Below are 18296 nucleotides of genomic sequence, written 5' to 3' on the forward strand. Positions count from 1 at the left end.
TGACTATACAGTTTTTCCCAATCCTGCCATAAGGGAATCTCAGGAATATATCACAGGGTAGATTCACAGAGTAACACAGGGAGGGGAAAACAAAGCTCAATTTTGAAAGGGATATTTCAGAGGTTCTCAAAACTGGAAGTCCATTAGATTTACCTGGGAGCTTCTTAAAACTATTAATGCCTGAGCCCAATCCCAGACCAAGTAAATCTGACGGGCCTCAAAACTATTTTTCCTCCTGGGGCACCTGGGTGGCTCAGTTGTTAGGCATCTGCCTTCGGCTCAGGTCATGATCCCAGGGTCCTGGGATCGAACCCCGCATCGGGCTCCCTGCTCCGCGGGAAGCCTGCTTCTCCCTCCCCCACTCCCCCTGCTTGTGTTCTCTCTTGCTATGTCTCTCTGTGTCAAATAAATAAAATCTTAAAAAAAAAAAAACAAAAGAAAACTATTTTTCCCCCTAAAGTTCCCCCAGGTAATTCTAATGGACAGCCAGGATATATGTTAAAATGTTTGCCTTCATGGAAGCATATGTGTGTTTCTTTTTTAAAAGGCAAACATTAATGTTTTCTGGAGTATCTGTTGGTTTTAATTTAGCCACCCATGCTGCTATTATTGTAGCAAAGGAAAACAAAATGTAAATAAATATAAAATGGAATATTCTATAAGAAGCTTAAACATCCAATTACTTTGTAGAAAATCTGTCACTGCCTTAACTGTATTAATCCTTTACATCTGTTGCTATGAACCTGCATTTTCCAATTAAGATAGGGCACATGACCCCCCCAAAGGAAATTATATATTAAATAGCATAGTCATTCAATATTCTACCCAGAAAAAAAGATTTAAAGGTTACTAGACATCTTTCAAACCATTATCAAAAGAAAATATAAGGTCATCCAAAGATGGTCTAAATTGTTCATTGAAAACCTTCAATACTAAAAATAGAAATGCATTTAACTATATCAAGTGAGGTTTCCTATAGTGTTCCCAGAGGTCTATTACCCTTACAATATATCCACTTGGCATGCAACAAACATTGAAGAAAAATCCTACAAAAAAAAAAATTAATAAGTGTACTACTCCAAGGAGGGAGAACAATGAAGCTAATGATGAAAGGAAGTATGATCAATAAAGTCACGGCTGTTTGGTAACTATGCAAACATTCTCAGACAATGTAAGAACTTTATTTGATATAGTCAAATGCATTCTTAATTTCAGTATTTTTACTGGAAAATTTAGGCTGTCTTTGTATCCTAAGTGTCTATTAATGTTTGGCATATACGTGGGTTAAGAGAAGGAGTTATGCTTTCCTTGGACACTTAAAATATTTTAGCATTACTCTTGCCATGAGACAGTATTCAAAAACCAAATTTACCAATTACTGGTGTATTAGGTATTGATTAATAAAAGAGATGATAATATATTTTGTTACATGAAAATCAGAACACCACAAAATGTGTTCTGATATCTATACAATTGTAACCATTCATAAGTTAGTTCGAAAGGAACTGCTCTGTTTACATGGCCCAATGTTAGTGAGTGGTTTCTTGCTGCAGAAAATGATCAGCCATCAATAAAAAACCATGAAAAGGAAGTAGTTTGTCATACCTATAAACCGTAATTTTAAAAAGTTCCAAATAACCTTAGCTCTAAACACACTTTTAAGTATCAGGTTAATTCTTATGGCATAAAGGCAATTTTTTACTAGCAGAACAATGTTCTAAAATACATTAAAAAACAAATGTTGGGGGCACCTGGGTGGCTCCGTTGGTTAAGCGTCCAACTCCTGGTTTATGCTCAGGTAGTTATCTCATCAGGGTCGTGAGATCAAGCCCCAGGTCAGGCTCTGTGCTCAGCATGGAGTCTGCTTGAGACTCTTTCTCCCTCTCCTTCTGCCCCTCCCCACTGCACTTTTTCCCCCTAAATTCAATAAATAAATAAAATCTTTAAAAAAATTAAAAATAAGAAATATAAATGTTGATTAAAATATTAGGGTCTAGCTGATCTTACCCAAAGTACAGTGAAATTTTAAAAAATAAAGCAGTTTTCATGAAGACTTAACATAAAATTATTTAGATTAATCTGATTTTTCTTAGTAGTGATGAAAGTTAACTTTGGCTCCACATTAATAACCTGCCTGTTTTCTCATTCTACTGAAATGCTACTAATCCATTATCAATGACAGTTTATAAAGCACACTGTTTTCCTTCTGCTTTCAGTAAGATAGAGCACCTTTGACATTTCTCTAGTTATCATTTTATATCATTCTGTCTGCCTCGTCACTGAGAAGGCCATGGTTCCATCTAATTTTCGGTAGGCTTTGACTATTTTAAATTAAAAATCCCAGATATTAAAGTGGAACTCTCATCTCATCTCTCTGAAAGTGCTTCTGCATCAACAGACAAATCAAAGAGCATTGATCTCATTATTATTTCAGCATTTCTGGTAAGTAAAACTGAGTCACTCTGCCACCTAAAGGATAAATAGTGTGGCTGTTTATAACATGCACGTCAGAGTTTGTGACACATGGTACAGACTGAGTTAACAATGGTGGCCTAATGAGTCACTGTGGAGATGAAATCTGATTAATAGAGTAGAGCCATTCTCCTAGGACCAGGAGCATCAACATCATCCAGGAACATGACCTCACCCCAGATATGTAACAGAAGTTCTGGGGGTTCTCATATAAATACTGAAGATTCTCACTTAATAAACATACAGAGTGTCTATGTTCTAACCACTGCATAAGTAACTGAGGTTACAAAGACAAATAAGACAGAGCCCACGTGCATAGGCAACTTACTGTCTACCGGTCATATATTTTCACTGGGAAGAGATGTAAGAAGGTATGTCTCCTGGGCTGGGAGTTTCTGCATAGTTAAGTTGGGTCAAATGATCCTGTCATTTTTGACTAATCACCGGAGCCATGTCCTAAATTTAACAAGCATGACTTTTTTTTTTTTTCCTGATGTTAAGTCCTAAGTAAACTAGGATGAAGAAAGCAGAGATAGAGTGGCATTGGAGAAAGAAGAAGGGATAGAGAAAAATCAATTTTTTTCCTTTAGCAGGATGACTGATGAGGTGCTAAAGAGACAAAATCATATGTAACATTTATTCTTCCATCATTTAACAAACTTCTAAATGCTCCTGAAGAACCGAAACTAAGGCTGATAAAGTTGCTACAGAATAAAAATGAATGGATTAGTATCACTTTAAATAAGCTAAATACTTCATTCTTTGATAAAGAAACAGGAAGTGAGTTTGGGAGAAGGAAAAGAACTCAACATCGTGATTATAACCCTTCAAGACTGGCTTCAGGGAGATGTGAATGGTTATGAAGCTTCTTAATCTCTTCTCCATCCCAGCACTGTAAAAGCGCACATAGTATATTTTACTGAAATGATTATAACCCACTGATTTTGAAGCCTCCATGTTTGCCTAATCTTATGGAATGTCAGCTTCCTATTTGGTGGCATTTAGCAATCAAATAATTAGTGGGAAAGCAAGAAATTCTTTTTTCTTTTGCTATCAGACTGTTCATCAAAATAGATATTAAATGTGCATTAAGAAATACTTTTGCCTGTGTCATTCTGGAAAAGAGTGATGTTAAAGAATGTATACATTTGAACAACTCCTTTTCTCGCTCTATGAAATGAATTTATCAAAATTCTCTACGATCAACTTACCTTCGAAGGTGGAGAAAAGCCGTGTAACACTGTTTACGGAACTCTTGGTACTGCTCACTCTGGGTGCCCCCCATTCCTTCTACCATTTCTTTATTCAGCTTCATTGGAGGAGGAAGAGGCTTTGGATCCCGACCCAAAATATATCCGAAGTCTATGTGGAAGAGTTTGCCTGGATATTGATAAGAAACTCATTTATTTCCAGAATTATCTTTAAAAACTGAGAAAGGGATATGTCATATAATTGGTCTAAGCAGTGTCTCTTCATAAAGAATATTAATTCATGATGAAGTCTATTAAATTGTTTAATCCTCTAAACCCAGGCTTGGGAGTGGTCTTCAGAGCATTCTGCAGTTCATTTTAACTTACATTTATTCAGATGAAGCTATAGTTAAAATAATCTCAGAGTAATATTAATTTATATTCCACTTTTAGATCTTCAGAATCAAAGACAGCCAAGGCTAGATAACTTTTTAACGGATTAGCAGAAATTAGTATCTTGTAGCAAATTTCTCATGCTAAAGTTTACACAAACTCCATTCATAAGCAGAAGACCTTTTAAGTATTGCTGAGATGAACCCTTTAACTTATCACTATTCCCCTTACCAAAACCAAACCAAATCCCCCAAATTTCAAATTACATTCTTAGCTTCAGCTGAACCATTTTCAACTAATCCATGTCACTTGGTAGCTGCAGACTAGGAAGCCACAGTATTTATGTCCTCCGAGAGCTGAAGACAGCTGCAGTGCCCATGATGATAAACCCTAGGACAGTTACCTAAACCCACAGACAAGATATGTAAGAACATGACCGATCATTCACTTTAGAGAATGATTCACCATTGAATTCATAAAGCATCCTGTGACTTATAAGTAGGTATAAAAGAGGCATACATTTTAACAGAAAAAGTAGCCCCCTGGATCCTACAACCCAAGCTTCATCAAGGCAGGGATTGATGCCCATTTTGTGTATGGCTGTATCCCCAGCCTCAGAATAGTTTCTGGCACACAGTAGGCACTCACTGTTGAATGAAGGAATGAATTCATTTAAAAAGCCAACCAAAAATCTCCCTCGTGCAATCTGCCCACTCGTTTGTCTTGTGATACATTATATGACCTGTTTTATGTGAAAACCTATCCTCCATCATGTACTTGGGAAGCTCAGGTACCCCTGCCCCATCAAGAGCTGCAGCCAAAAACTTTGCTCCTTCAAGTACATGTATTGAGTTTGGGCATACTTTTGCCATCTTGCAAAATACTTTTATACATCAATTCTACCATTACCATGTTAGCTAAACCCTCTACCTTTTTCTCTGAGCATCATTACTGTTACTTGTGAATATTATACCCCATCATTAGGTCACTGTTGGAAACAGAAAACAATGTGACTCTAGGTGTGGCCATGAAGTCCCAGGTGAACGGTGATACACCGGCAGGCCCTCTGAGTCAGCCACGTAACTGCTCTTTAGTACAACTAACACCTTCATGTTTCACTCGATCAGGTATGTGACCCTGACGAAGCCACTTAATGTTTCTAAGCCTCACTTTCTAAACTGCAAAATAGGTTATTACTATTAATTACCTCATAAGACAGAATTAAAAGAGATAATATATTTAATACTTAACACAGTACCAGGTACACAGTAAATGGTCTAAATGTCATTGTAATTATTTCCAACTAAGCTGTAGATGAGTGTGTCAAGCAAATAACAAAAAAAAAAAAACCTCATTTAAGTCAAGGATGGTTATATCTATAGCCTCGTCCCATTTTAGAAGCTATGTCCCTAAGAGGAAAAAATTATTTTAGTCTGAACGCAAAACCAAATCAAGCTATTTAATACCTAATGACCAGGTCTTTTAAAGGTGCTTACAAATGATTATCTTAAGTATTTCAAATATCACCTTTTAAAAAAATTTAAAATACTGAACTCTGTTCAAAAATAAATATTAATAACTACTGACTTAAAGATGTTTAAAATATATTGAACTGGTATTTATGTCCCTTAGACTTGAGACCACAACTGCCAGGAATTAGTAAAATTAAATATTAAAGGGATAAGCAATCTTATTATTTGCAACTCTTCCCAGGCACTGTTCTTACAATGAAAAACTAAATAATACATTAAGTTGGAAATCCTATACAACTTTGAAAATGAGAAAGAACTTCAGATTTGCCAAGGCCAGGTAATAAAAAAAGGTCCAAATTTAAGTCAATAATGATATTAAATTTAAGTAAAATTCATAGACACTGGTGCTATTTTCACACAACAAGTAAAGAAAACTATCCTGAAAATGATCTGGAGTACAGAGCAGACATTGTACTACATCTAGGACATGGAGTTCATATATAAAGAGAAACAACAGTTTACACATGAATATGCATAACAACAAGTATCCAAAGGTTTAAACACTATCATCACCTGGCTAGAGAATAAGTGGCCATTATCAATGCAACCACTGCACTGAAAAAAACAGTTTTCCATTTATCCACATCATCTCCCTGTCTTTTTTTTTTAAGCTTACACCAGGCTTAAAATGTTCTGTTCAAATTGGGGAGCTGATGGAAGTCTCATAAGAACTTTTTAAACAAATGTGTCTATCTATTATAGTAAAGGACAGATAGGAGGTGAGGGGAGAAGGAATTATAGTTAGATAGAGAGAGCAAGGAACCTGTAGAGAATTAAAAAAGGGTGTTGCCCCCCCCCCAAAATAACAAAGTTTAACAGCTTAGCAAAATGGTTCCTCTAGTGCACACCAGGGCTACTACCTACAAGGCACACATCTGGCACACATCTGGTAAGGAGTTACTAGTGAGGCTCCTACCCCACCTATTCATATCAAAACACTTCAGCAAAGTGTGTAATGAAAGTATTTGTTCCCTTAGCTTTCTCCCCCAAGCTAAACTCTTCCTGAACCATTAAGAGTCTTACAATCAAGAATCTTGCTTTATTTATTTTTGTACAGTACTGAAACCTAGGATAATGCCTAGCATGCAGAAGCACTCAGTGTGACTATTTTGCATGAATTTAACTAATGATATCTAAATTTCACATTTATAGCTTAGACACGTTTTAAAAACATTGTTAATACAAGAAATTTCCTTCTAGAAACCACAGAGTTCTCACACATTGTCTTGTTTTAAAATTTTTGTAGCCTTGTTTCCATGAAGACCTATAATAAAATTAATAGAGGCTGAGTCTGGATCACCTAGATCCTTACTACTTAGTACTATCCTGTGATTTCACTGTTTTTGATTGGGTTGGTACTAAACAACAAGGCTACTTCAATTGTTTCCGGCTAACACTAACAGAAGCAGAAGTGGTTATACCTTGAAATTACATGACAACATCCTGAACAAACAAAGGTTATAAAGTAGTTCAAGGAGAGAAAAGCAGTTTAAGAATATTCATTCACATGGGATATGATATTAACAGCACTCTGAACTCAAACTCACACTATACTATCTGTACCATATTCACCCAACAAGTGACAATTTAATTTCAACATTACTTCATGTCACATTAATGTTGTTGGATTACATTTTGCTAGTCTGTAACATGATTTAATTTATAAATCTGTTTTTACTTTATAGTTATAGAAGAGTACATGCATAAGAAGTTAATACCAGGTTCTATGTCATACATATTTAAGATTATAAAATATAATATCAACACAATGGGTTTTACTTCTATTTAAAACAGTTCTGTGTGTTACTCATGATTGAAAAACACCATTTCAGAATTCTAAAATGGGTTTCAGAGGTCCCAAACCACAATAAGTTTGATTTCTGGGAAAATCCATAGACTTCACCAAATTCCCAAGGGAAGTCCATGATTCCAAAAAGATGAGAAACTACTTTTAGAATAAGGTCTTTGATAACTGTAGTGCTTACTGGGAAAGCATCTTCTCCTAATCCTTTAAGGTCCAAGGGAATATGCAATCATTGAATTTTCCACGATTTGGTAAAAAGTCCCTGGTCAACTTCTGTTAAGGATTTCACTGCCTTCAGCTAAACATGTATCCTCTGTTCAGCTAAACTAACCTCTTCATCTTGTGCTTTACTCTCACTCTGAGTTCCCATTTGTCTTCTACAAATTTTTTAGACAAATACCATTCTACCCTTCAAGAGTTAAAGAGACGAGAATTTTACAATATTATAGGTACAGATAAACTTTCCTTGGTTTTAATTATTTAAATAATGTTTTGTTTTGGGGTGCTGGGTGGCTCAGTCGGTTAAGAGGCTGACTCTTGGTTTGGGTTCAGGTTATGATCTCAGGGTTGTGGCATCCCGCCCCGTGCTGGGCTCCATCCTCAGTGGGGAGTCTGCTTGAGGGATTTCTCTCTCTCGCCCTCTGCCCTTCCCTCCAACTTGCACAAGCTCTCTCTGAAACAGATGAATCTTCAAAAAAATATGTTTTGTTACCAATATAATTTCTAATGATACTCAGCACTTAAGCAGATAACCTAACTGACCAATCTTTGATTCAAAGCTGATTTTTAAAAATAAATCATGCCATCCTAACATCAAACTGTATCAGCCATCACACAAGGCTTATTTAATGGGATCCATCTTTTAATAGGAAACCTAGCTCCACTTTTCTCCATTTCACTACAGGCATTACTGGAATTCCAATGTCAGCTCTGTATCACTGCTTGAAAATGAAGAGTATATTTCTATCCTTCTTGTAAGAAAACTCTCAAAGAATAGGAGTACTGCTTAATTATAAGGCATAAAAGATTCAGTATCTAACAATGAAACCATTATTATGCTTTGCAAGTTCAAAGAGTCATGTATTCTGAAAAGAGGCTATTAATGTTTTAAGAAAATTCATCCTTGTTGATACCAAAGGGAATGGCTCTTTTAAAGTAAATGTCTAAAGTGAAACTTGTAAAGTGTAATTTTAAAAATGCACTTCATGAAATTAAAAAAAAAATGTTTAATTAAGAAATTCAGAAAGTATGGGCTTATTCAAATCTATTAACAAATCTATTAATCTTAAACAGTCAAGAGATAAAGTGTATATAAAACAAACTGAATGTTGATTGTAATTACCTCCTTTTGTCCCTGACTTGCAATACAAAGGGAATAAGAAGTGTTAATTAAACTTCCCTGTTATTTGAATAAGTGACATTAACTTATTTCTAAAATTGTGGTTCAAAGCATTTGTAATTCTTGGATTAAAGAGAACAGATACTGCTGAAATGAACAGCATTTCATAGCAGAGGTTGTTTTTTTTTTAATTTCCCTTTTGTCTATCCAATAATTACATATGACCAATCTCAAGACTGTATTTATTCCATTTTTTCACACCTCTGCTTAATCCTTCTACTTGACTCTCTTCTTCTGTTCCCCATAATCCAAACTCTATTTTTGAAAATCCCACACAATCCCCAAATTCAAATATTCTTCCCTGCCATTCTACTCTACAGTAAGTTTCCCACTCTTCAGCTTCTTTGCATATGACACATTTTACTATTTTTCCATAAAATGCCTTTATTTCTTACATGAATGTTGTATTTTTCTTATGTTTTCTTATGTGAATGTTGAAGCTGTCCTACCATGAAACCTAGAAAAAAAGAAGGTGGTGAACAACCACTTATTGATACAATGGAACCTATATTTTTGGAATTAAAAATACTCCTTAAGCTACACTCCCAATACTACCAATGCTTAATAGTTAGTTAAGCCCTTACAATATACTTGGTTAGAGCTATTTTCACTTATAGTTAAAAGCACAGTGGTGATGAAATATTTTTTAGTTATAGTTTTTGAGTAATGAAGAACAATAAGACATTAAGTACAGATCAGTATAGACATTCCAATTATCTGCTAAATATTTCATTTAATTTTTTTCACATTCAACTGTTAAGACCTTAGGTTTCTTATGAATAGGGACAAAATTAAGCTAACTAATGAAAAGGGGGCAAACTATTCAAGAAAAACAAATTTTTAAATGTTATATATTTTCATTTTTTCTGTAGTCATTAAAGCCAATGAAGGTTTTATTCCCTGAAGTATTCTTTTCTTCTGGAGAACTACTTTAATGTCTAAAGCGGAACAGAAACCCTTTGAAGATTAAAACAACAACAGCAATAAAACCCCCCAAAAATGGTCTTTGATGATCAATTCTAAAACTTTTTGTGTCTCAGGGCCCTTTTATGCTCTTAAAAATTATGGAGGACCCCAAATAAGCTTTAGTTGGGCTATCTCTATTGTATTCACTGCATTTAAAATTAAAACTGAGACCTTTTAAAGATATTAATCTAAAAATAATAAATCAACAAGATTTTAGCATTTTTTTCTGATAACTATTTTCTAATACAAAAAAAAATTTGGTGAGGTGAGTGGCATTCACTACATTTTGCAAATCTCTTTAATGTCTGGCTTAATAGGAGACAGCTGGATTCTCATATTTGCTTCTATCTATTATGATACATTGTTTTGATTTAAGTAAGAGAAGAGAATCCAGCCTCTAAACAGATACGGACTTTTAGAAGGAAGGACAATTTTAATAACCTTTTCAGATAATTATGGGTAGTATTCTTTGCTACTGAAACCAATTCTCAGACCCTACCATATGTACTGAATCAGAAACTCAGCCTGAGGCCCAGCAATCTGTAATTTAACTTGCTTTCCAGGTAATACTGACACAAGCCAAAGCTTGAGGACTTCTGATCTACTTTATACTAATACAACTCTCAACCGCAGTTAGGTCACTGTGGAGGAGACAGTGGCAAGGTGAATCACCCCACTGAATTAAAACACATATTCAGTACTAATGGTTACAGTTTCCCTGTGTTGTACAACCCCATTACTTTAAAATTTGACACATTTTTTGTTCAAGGGGTCACTATAAAAATGTACTAACTTTTTATTAATCTAATTTATGGTTGCTAGTCTATGATGGAACTTGAATGCTCTAAAGTACATTAAAATTTAACCCTCTCCAAAATAATTTATTGCAAAAGAAAACAAATACCCAGCTTTAAGAAATATATCACCTATAATAAGAAAACTTTTTTAAAAAAGTAATATCCTAATCTACAGTTTTACTTCCACTGAATTAAGCTTTGCCATGTAAAAGGTGATACAGAAGGAGGTAGATTGATTTGTCTCCACAATGTGACCTTAAACCTATCTAACCAACCTATATATTACCTGCAAAGACACTGCTTATTTCAGCTTCTGGGTATTTTTACTGGAATGTGTGCTTTTTTTCCACTTGTATCCCATAGAAACCCAACACATTCTTCATGACTCAGTCTAAGTTACTTTGTCCATGAAGTAATTTCCAGTTCCTTAGGCACAAAGAACATAGCACTTTATCATTTTTTATTACTTCTAATGAGAAGAAACGATGTCCTTGTAAAACAAACTTAAAAAAAAAAAAAAGCACCCTTTACAGCAACCATTAACATTTTCTTTATGATAGGTTTCAGTAAACATAAGAAGGCTGACTTCCTGATACTGAATATTCAAGAAACTTTCAAAAACTCAGATTTTAAACAGTGTCTAAAAAGAAAACTATTCACATGAAGGTAAGTCCTTCTCATTATCTAAGCATCTAAAGTAATGATTAATAAAGACTAAAAAAGTATTTATGGATTAAAAAGGGGTGGTCTTATGTGCTTGGTTCTCTTTTGCATACGTGAACTGAGAAAAAACAATCAAACTGGCAAATAATACTATGTCCATAGTCTATAGTAAAAATAGTGTAAGCAGGAAACAGATTATTCTAGAAAACCTAAGGATGGATAAAAATGACATGAAAAAACTTAGTTCATTTATTCCTTTTAAAAGCATTTACTAGGGCGCCTGGGTGGCTCAGTTGGTTAAGCAACTGCCTTTGGCTCAGGTCATGATCCCGGAGTCCTGGTCTTGAGTCCCACATTGGGCTCCCTGCTCAGCGAGGAGTCCTGCTTCTCTCTGTGACCCTCTCCCCCTCATGTCTCTCTCACTCTCTTTCTCTCAAATAAATAAAATCTTAAAATAAATAAATAAATAAAAATAAAAGCATGTACTGGGTGCCTACTAAATGCATAAAATTTTTTGCCCCCTTCTTTCAAGTCCCAGAGAATAATCACATTAAGAAAGTAAGTCTATAGATTTAGATTTTACAGTATATTGTACATACCAAACTAATTAACTTAAATACAAATAGCTTAGGAAGCACCACCATTTGAATAGTTAACTAAATTCTTTCTAGGTAAGATTTTTAACTACTCTGTTATGCCCCAAGAAAAAAAAAAAACACATAATCAAGCATGTTTCTTTTCAAAATCTCAAGGTTTACCTTAAAAGACAGAAAGAATAAGATGAAATCAATGATCACATTGACTATTTCTCTTTTATAAACCTTCCTATACTGGGGCACCTGGGTGGTTCAGTCAGTTAAGTGTCCAACTCTTGATTTCGACTTAGGTCATAATCTCAGGGTCCTGAAATCAAGCCCCACATCAAGCTCCACGCTGGGCATGGAGCCTACTTAAGATTCTCTGCCTCCCTCCCCCAACCCACCCCCTCTCTCTCAATAAATAAATAAACAAACAAAACTTCCTATACTACTAAGATAAAGAGCCACTCAAAACAGAATTTAAAATGAAGCGGGGGAAATAGGAGGGGTACACGAACCATGAGAGACGATAGACTCTGAAAAACAAACAAGGTTCTAGAGGGGAGGGGGGTGGGAGGATGGGTTAGCCTGGTGGTGGGTATTGAGGAGGGCACATTCTGCATGGAGCACTGGGTGTTGTGCACAAACAATGAATCATGGAACACTTCATCTAAAACTAATGATGTAATGTATGGGGATTAACATAAGAATAATAAAAAAAAAATGTTCAACCTAGGGGAGCCTGGGTGGCTCAGTCGTTAAGCGTCTGCCTTCGGCTCAGGTCATGATCCTAGGGTAATGGGATCAAGCCCCACCATCGGGCTTCCTGCTCAGCGGGAAGCCTGCTTCTCCCTCTCCCGCTCCCCCTGCTTGTGTTCCCTCTCTCGCTGTGTCTCTCTCTGTCAAATAAATAAATAAAATCTTTTTAAAAAAATAAAAATAAATGTTCATCCTATTGTAAAGTCCCTTTATCATAAACAACAAAGTTTTTCAGGTATACTAGTCCTGTTTTTTTCCCCCTCAAATTTTAAAAAATGAAAAAACAAAAAACAAAAACACAAAAAACTTTCCTGAGAGTTGAAATAAACTCAGTCATGTTCTATTTGAGCCCTACCACAATCAAATTACCCTGGATAAACTTCTAAAAGCTTCCTCAAAGGACACCAACTCTGAAAAAAAATCACCTTTTCCAATCCCATTGTAGAGCTTAAATTTTTAATTTCTTGCCCAGAAAATACTATATCACTGCATTAATAAGTGAAACACCACTCACTCCAAATTTGCTTCAGGAAAACAATGTTGTAAGTGACCACATGGCAATAATTGACAAAGGAATTTCCAGACTTTCACATTTATGGTGGACACACATCGCCCTCTGCTGGACAAGTTGAGGATACTTCAACCAAGCAAAAGTATCCACAACCCAATAAATACAGGCAAAAAATTTTCTGGGAAATCTGGAATCAAGACTCACATTTCGCATTTTTGCACACTATTGTTGTATATATTTTACAATTCTTTCTATGCAGTGAAACATTTTCCTCCACACGCTCCTAAAGTTATCAGTCTGACCCTTTTGTGTCTCATCTAAATTTACAGGTACAACAGCGTGTTGGGGGCAAATCCCCAAGAGATACCCAGTAAAATGAAATTTAGGTGTCTTCTTCCTCTCTGATCCATCTCTCTTACCAGGGAACTGGACAAAGATGAACCAGTGGAACTGTGATTACCATTCTAAAAAACCACATTCATCCCAAAGCAGAGTCATAGACACTAAATCTATTCAGGCTGGCAAATCAGAAGACAAAAGGTATTTTATTTTGAAGAATGGGAGAAATGTTATTTATCATTAAAAAAAAACTGCTCCACCAAGACTGAGATTGGAGAGTTACAGAAGAGAATCTAAAATTTTAACATGTCGCAGTCTGTGTTGAAGGCATAATGGATCTAAAAATACACAACGGAAGGGCTTCATGTTATTCGAGGCATTTTTAATTACAAGTACTGAAGTGTATTTCCTGCAATGAACCACATTCAAAATTCACTTTAAATATATAATAGTTGTCTAAACTATACAAAGTCTAATTACAACATATATGTAATTAATGTAACTTAAAACCTCTTTGAAATATGGACTTTCAGCAAAAAATGACTAAACACAAAAAAATTAAAAATAAATCATTACAAATTTTTAGAAGTTGAGGAATGCATTATACTTCCATTTGTCTTGACATAATTGGTGTTTCCTTACATAATCTAATCTCATTCAAACTGAACTTGAAAATTAAAAACAATAATTTATCCTAGTAAGACTTAACATTGTAACTGTATGATATAAATTGATGAAATAACTAAAGACAAGTTAAGAAAAAATAACTGAAAGAAATCCTGTTTCAAAAGAAAGAGAATGTATCTCTCATTTAGCACATGGTAAGTTTTTTATTTTTTTTATTTTTTTTATTATCATGTTATGTTAATCCCCATACGTTACATCATTAGTTCTAGATGAAGTGTTCCATGATTCATTGTTTGTGCACAACACCCAGTGCTCCATGCAGGACGTGCCCTCCTCAATACCCATCACCGAAGCTTTTGATTTTTAAAGCCAAATTTGGAGCACCCTCTAGTGGAAAACTGGTGGCAAGAGGCTTAAAACCTCTGCTTCCGAAATTTTATACTTCTAATTCCATCAAGACAAGTAACTGTGACCTGGACCACCAAAGTATATTAAATAGGCTCCGCTTTCCAAATCTTATTCTTAAAATATGCCTATACACACACACACACACACACACACAGACACGTGACAGAGGAGTTCTCCAAGTCCAAAAGAAAAAGGTCTATTATTTATCAATTTCAAAAAGAAGAGACAAGATATGTGAAAATAACATTACAGACATAATGCCACTCTATACAGCAGATAATTCCATTGTAATTATAAAATGATTACAACACAAAACCAAATGGAATCACTTTGGTACTTTGATTCTTGTGGTTAAAAGATTTAACTGAAAAAGGGAGTTAAGGGATAACACAGGAAAACCTTTTCCAACTTACAATTCTCTCCACCAAACACACTGTAATGTTTTATAAATATCCTGTGCTAAACTGGCAAATCTGGCAAGAACCTCTATCACATTCCTTGGTCCTGGTTACCAAAGGGACTGCCTGGCCTTGACACAGACGTGGTTCCCACATGCAATTTCTACCACAGATAATTTGTCACACTAATTAAAACTAAATATATGAAATTCCAGGTGATGTGAATTAAGAGGGTTAATTATGTATTAATAGAGTACATTTGCTGTATTAAGTTACATTTGATGTGTTAAATTCTTGGTGTCACATTTTGAAGAAATTCTAACAAAACAGAAAATGTTCTTACCTGAGAGACCATTTTAAGAGTAACTTAAAATCTATTCTCTGTGGAAGGCTGATGAAACTTGAATTATTTAGCCCAGGGAAGAAAAGACTACACAGAAGAGCAGCAATATTTACTCATTCATTAAGTCAACAGTGATTTATCGATCACTGTAGCTAGGTGCTGTTCAAGGCTCTGGAGGCGCGGTAGCAAACCAGATGGACAAGGTCCCAGGGCTCATGGAACCTGCGTCCTGAATGGGAGATGATGATAAGAAGTCAACAAGCTCCACAGGAACCTGGATTTGTGTCTGTTCTGTTCTTTTTGGTATACCCTGTACCTAGAACAATACCTGACACAGAGGAGGTGCTCAATAAACATTTGTTGAATTATACAAAAAAGAGAGCTTCGGCTAGTGGCTACGTGCTTTAAAGAAAGCAAAACAACGGGGCGCCTGGGTGGCTCAGTCGGTTAAGCGACTGCCTTCGGCTCAGGTCATGATCCTGGAGTCCCGGGATCGAGTCCCACATCGGGCTCCCTGCTCGGCAGGGAGTCTGCTTCTCCCTCTGACCCTCCTCCCTCTCATGCTCTCTCTTTCTCTCATTCTCTCTCTCTCTCTTAAATAAATAAATAAATAAATAAATAAATAAATAAATAAATAAATAAATAAATAAATAAAAAGAAAGCCAAACAACAACAGAGTAATGGAGACGGGCGGTGGGCAAGTATGCACCATTTCAGATCAGAGAGTTAGAAAAGGCTATTCTAAGGAAATGCCACCTGAACTCAGCCTTAATAACCAAAGTCAGGCAGGAAATGATTTGAGAGAAGGGCTTTCCAGAGAGAAAAGCAACAGGGGCATTTGCCTGAGGCAGGAGTGATTTGACATCCACACACTCAAACTGGCCACTGTGGGCAAGCCACAATTTTACCACAGTACGGAGTTCACTTGTTATTCAGACAGTTTGGGCAAAAGATGTTGGTGGTTTCAAATGGGGTCAAGGAAGTGGAAATGGAGAGAGGGGGTAACTGCACGGTCCATTTGGGAGAAGAGCAGACGAGATCTGTTAAATGGAGAGAGCGGGTAACTGCACGGTCCATTTGGGAGAAGAGCAGACGAGATCTGTTAAATGGAGAGAGCGGGTAACTGCACGGTCCATTTGGGAGAAGAGCAGACGAGATCTGTTAAATGGAGAGAGCGGGTAACTGCACGGTCCATTTGGGAGAAGAGCAGACGAGATCTGTTAAATGGAGAGAGCGGGTAACTGCACGGTCCATTTGGGAGAAGAGCAGACGAGATCTGTTAAATGGAGAGAGCGGGTAACTGCACGGTCCATTTGGGAGAAGAGCAGACGAGATCTGTTAAATGGAGAGAGCGGGTAACTGCACGGTCCATTTGGGAGAAGAGCAGACGAGATCTGTTAAATGGAGAGAGCGGGTAACTGCACGGTCCATTTGGGAGAAGAGCAGACGAGATCTGTTAAATGGAGAGAGCGGGTAACTGCACGATCCATTTGGGAGAAGAGCAGACGAGATCTGTTAAATGGAGAGAGCGGGTAACTGCACGATCCATTTGGGAGAAGAGCAGACGAGATCTGTTAAATGGAGAGAGCGGGTAACTGCACGATCCATATGGGAGAAGAGCAGACAAGATCTGTTAAATGGAGAGAGCGGGTAACTGCACGATCCGTTTGGGAGAAGAGCAGACAAGATCTATTAAATGGAGAGAGCGGGTAACTGCACGATCCGTTTGGGAGAAGAGCAGACAAGATCTATTAAATGGAGAGAGTGGGTAACTGCATGATCCGTTTGGGAGAAGAGCAGACAAGATCTATTAAATAGTTTTGATATGTGAGATGACACCCACAGGAGAATTAAAAATGACTCCTAAGCCTGGGGCTTAAACAACTGGGTAGATGATGCTGCAGTTTACTGAGATGGAAAAAATGAAGTGAGGAGCAGGTTATTACACAGGTAATGGAGGAAGCAAACAACTTTTACAACTGGCCACATAATTGGGATGTCAAATAAGTGGTTGGATATTTCAGTCTGAAGCTTCATGAAGTGGACTGAAGTACAGAGCTGTACATTTGGAAGTTGTTTGCTTAGAGATGGGGTTAAAGCCAAGGGGCTCAAGAGTTAAAAGGAGGAGGGGGATGAGAACGATTATTCCATGGAACTCCAAGGGGAAAAGCAAAGAATTAAAGACAGGGATTAATGTGAGTTAAGTACAGTTTGGTAAGAGAAAGAATATTCTAACACTCTAACTACAGCTGTACAGTAAGAGACTCAACTGCTTGCATACATTATGGGCTTTCCACCAAAGGAGGCATTTTCAGAAGTAAGGGTTAGATGACCACCTGCGGGGTTACTACTAAAGTGATTCTTGGGGGCACCTGGGTGGCTCAGTCGGTTAAGCATCTGCCTTCGGCTCAGGTCATGATCCAGTGTCCTGGGATCAAGCCCAGCAGCGCACTCCCTGCTTAGCAGGGAGCCTGCTTCTCCCTCTCCCTCTGCCTCTCCCGCTGCTTGTGCTCTCTCGCTCTGTCAAGTAAATAAATAAAATCTTTAAAAAAAAAAAAAAAGTGATTCTTGTAAAGGATGGGAGATTCCTTCAAAGGCACCATAAAAAGGGATTTTTAAGACATATATGATTTACTTTCACTTATGTAACTTGTTTTGTTACTAAGCAGATTCCACAGTAAAAATCACTGGCATATAAAATGTATACATCTGCTAGTAGCCATTAGTTATTACCTGTTTTTGTTAGCAAAAGGTTATCCAGGTGTCTATCTCCAACTCCAAGGATGTACGTAATCACACAATATCCAGCTGCAAATAACAGTTCAAAAAAAAAATAGTGAAAAACACACGCAAACCAAGTTAAACATACAAATGAATATAAAAGCAGTCTGTATTACTTTAATTTCAATTTGATTACTACTTTTTGATTTCTCACCTAAATTCTCATGTGTAATCTTCTTTGATTCTATGAAGAGTTTATCACTTGAAACTCAATATAAATTGCTATTTGCATGAGAAACAATATCTTGTAGAGTTTTGTCAAATTATGAAAGTCACTTATATCAAAAGTTAATTCAGGCTTCAGGAACCTTAATTATAACATGATTCTCCCACTTC

The 18296-nt window shown here is 36.4% G+C and overlaps 1 protein-coding gene across 2 annotated transcripts in view; it reads right to left on the bottom strand.

The window, feature by feature from the left end:
• The window catches only part of PIK3C3 (phosphatidylinositol 3-kinase catalytic subunit type 3), a 143763-nt gene that overhangs the window by 20433 nt on the left and 105034 nt on the right, over window positions 1-18296 (bottom strand). For both annotated transcript variants that reach the window (XR_010407221.1, XM_064577720.1), the window contains exons 21-22: window positions 17913-17987; window positions 3684-3852 (exon numbers count right to left, since the gene is read on the bottom strand). Coding sequence is in view for 1 of the 2 variants with exons in the window: in XM_064577720.1 (XP_064433790.1) it covers window positions 3684-3852; window positions 17913-17987 (244 nt within the window). In the remaining variant the exon portion in view is untranslated. The remainder of the gene's footprint in view (window positions 1-3683; window positions 3853-17912; window positions 17988-18296) is intronic.

Source organism: Mirounga angustirostris, unplaced genomic scaffold (assembly GCF_029215605.1).
Source record: "Mirounga angustirostris isolate CCGP_5_RB_7025 unplaced genomic scaffold, mMirAng1.0.hap1 SCAF_14, whole genome shotgun sequence".
Classification (NCBI taxonomy): Eukaryota; Metazoa; Chordata; class Mammalia; order Carnivora; family Phocidae; genus Mirounga; species Mirounga angustirostris.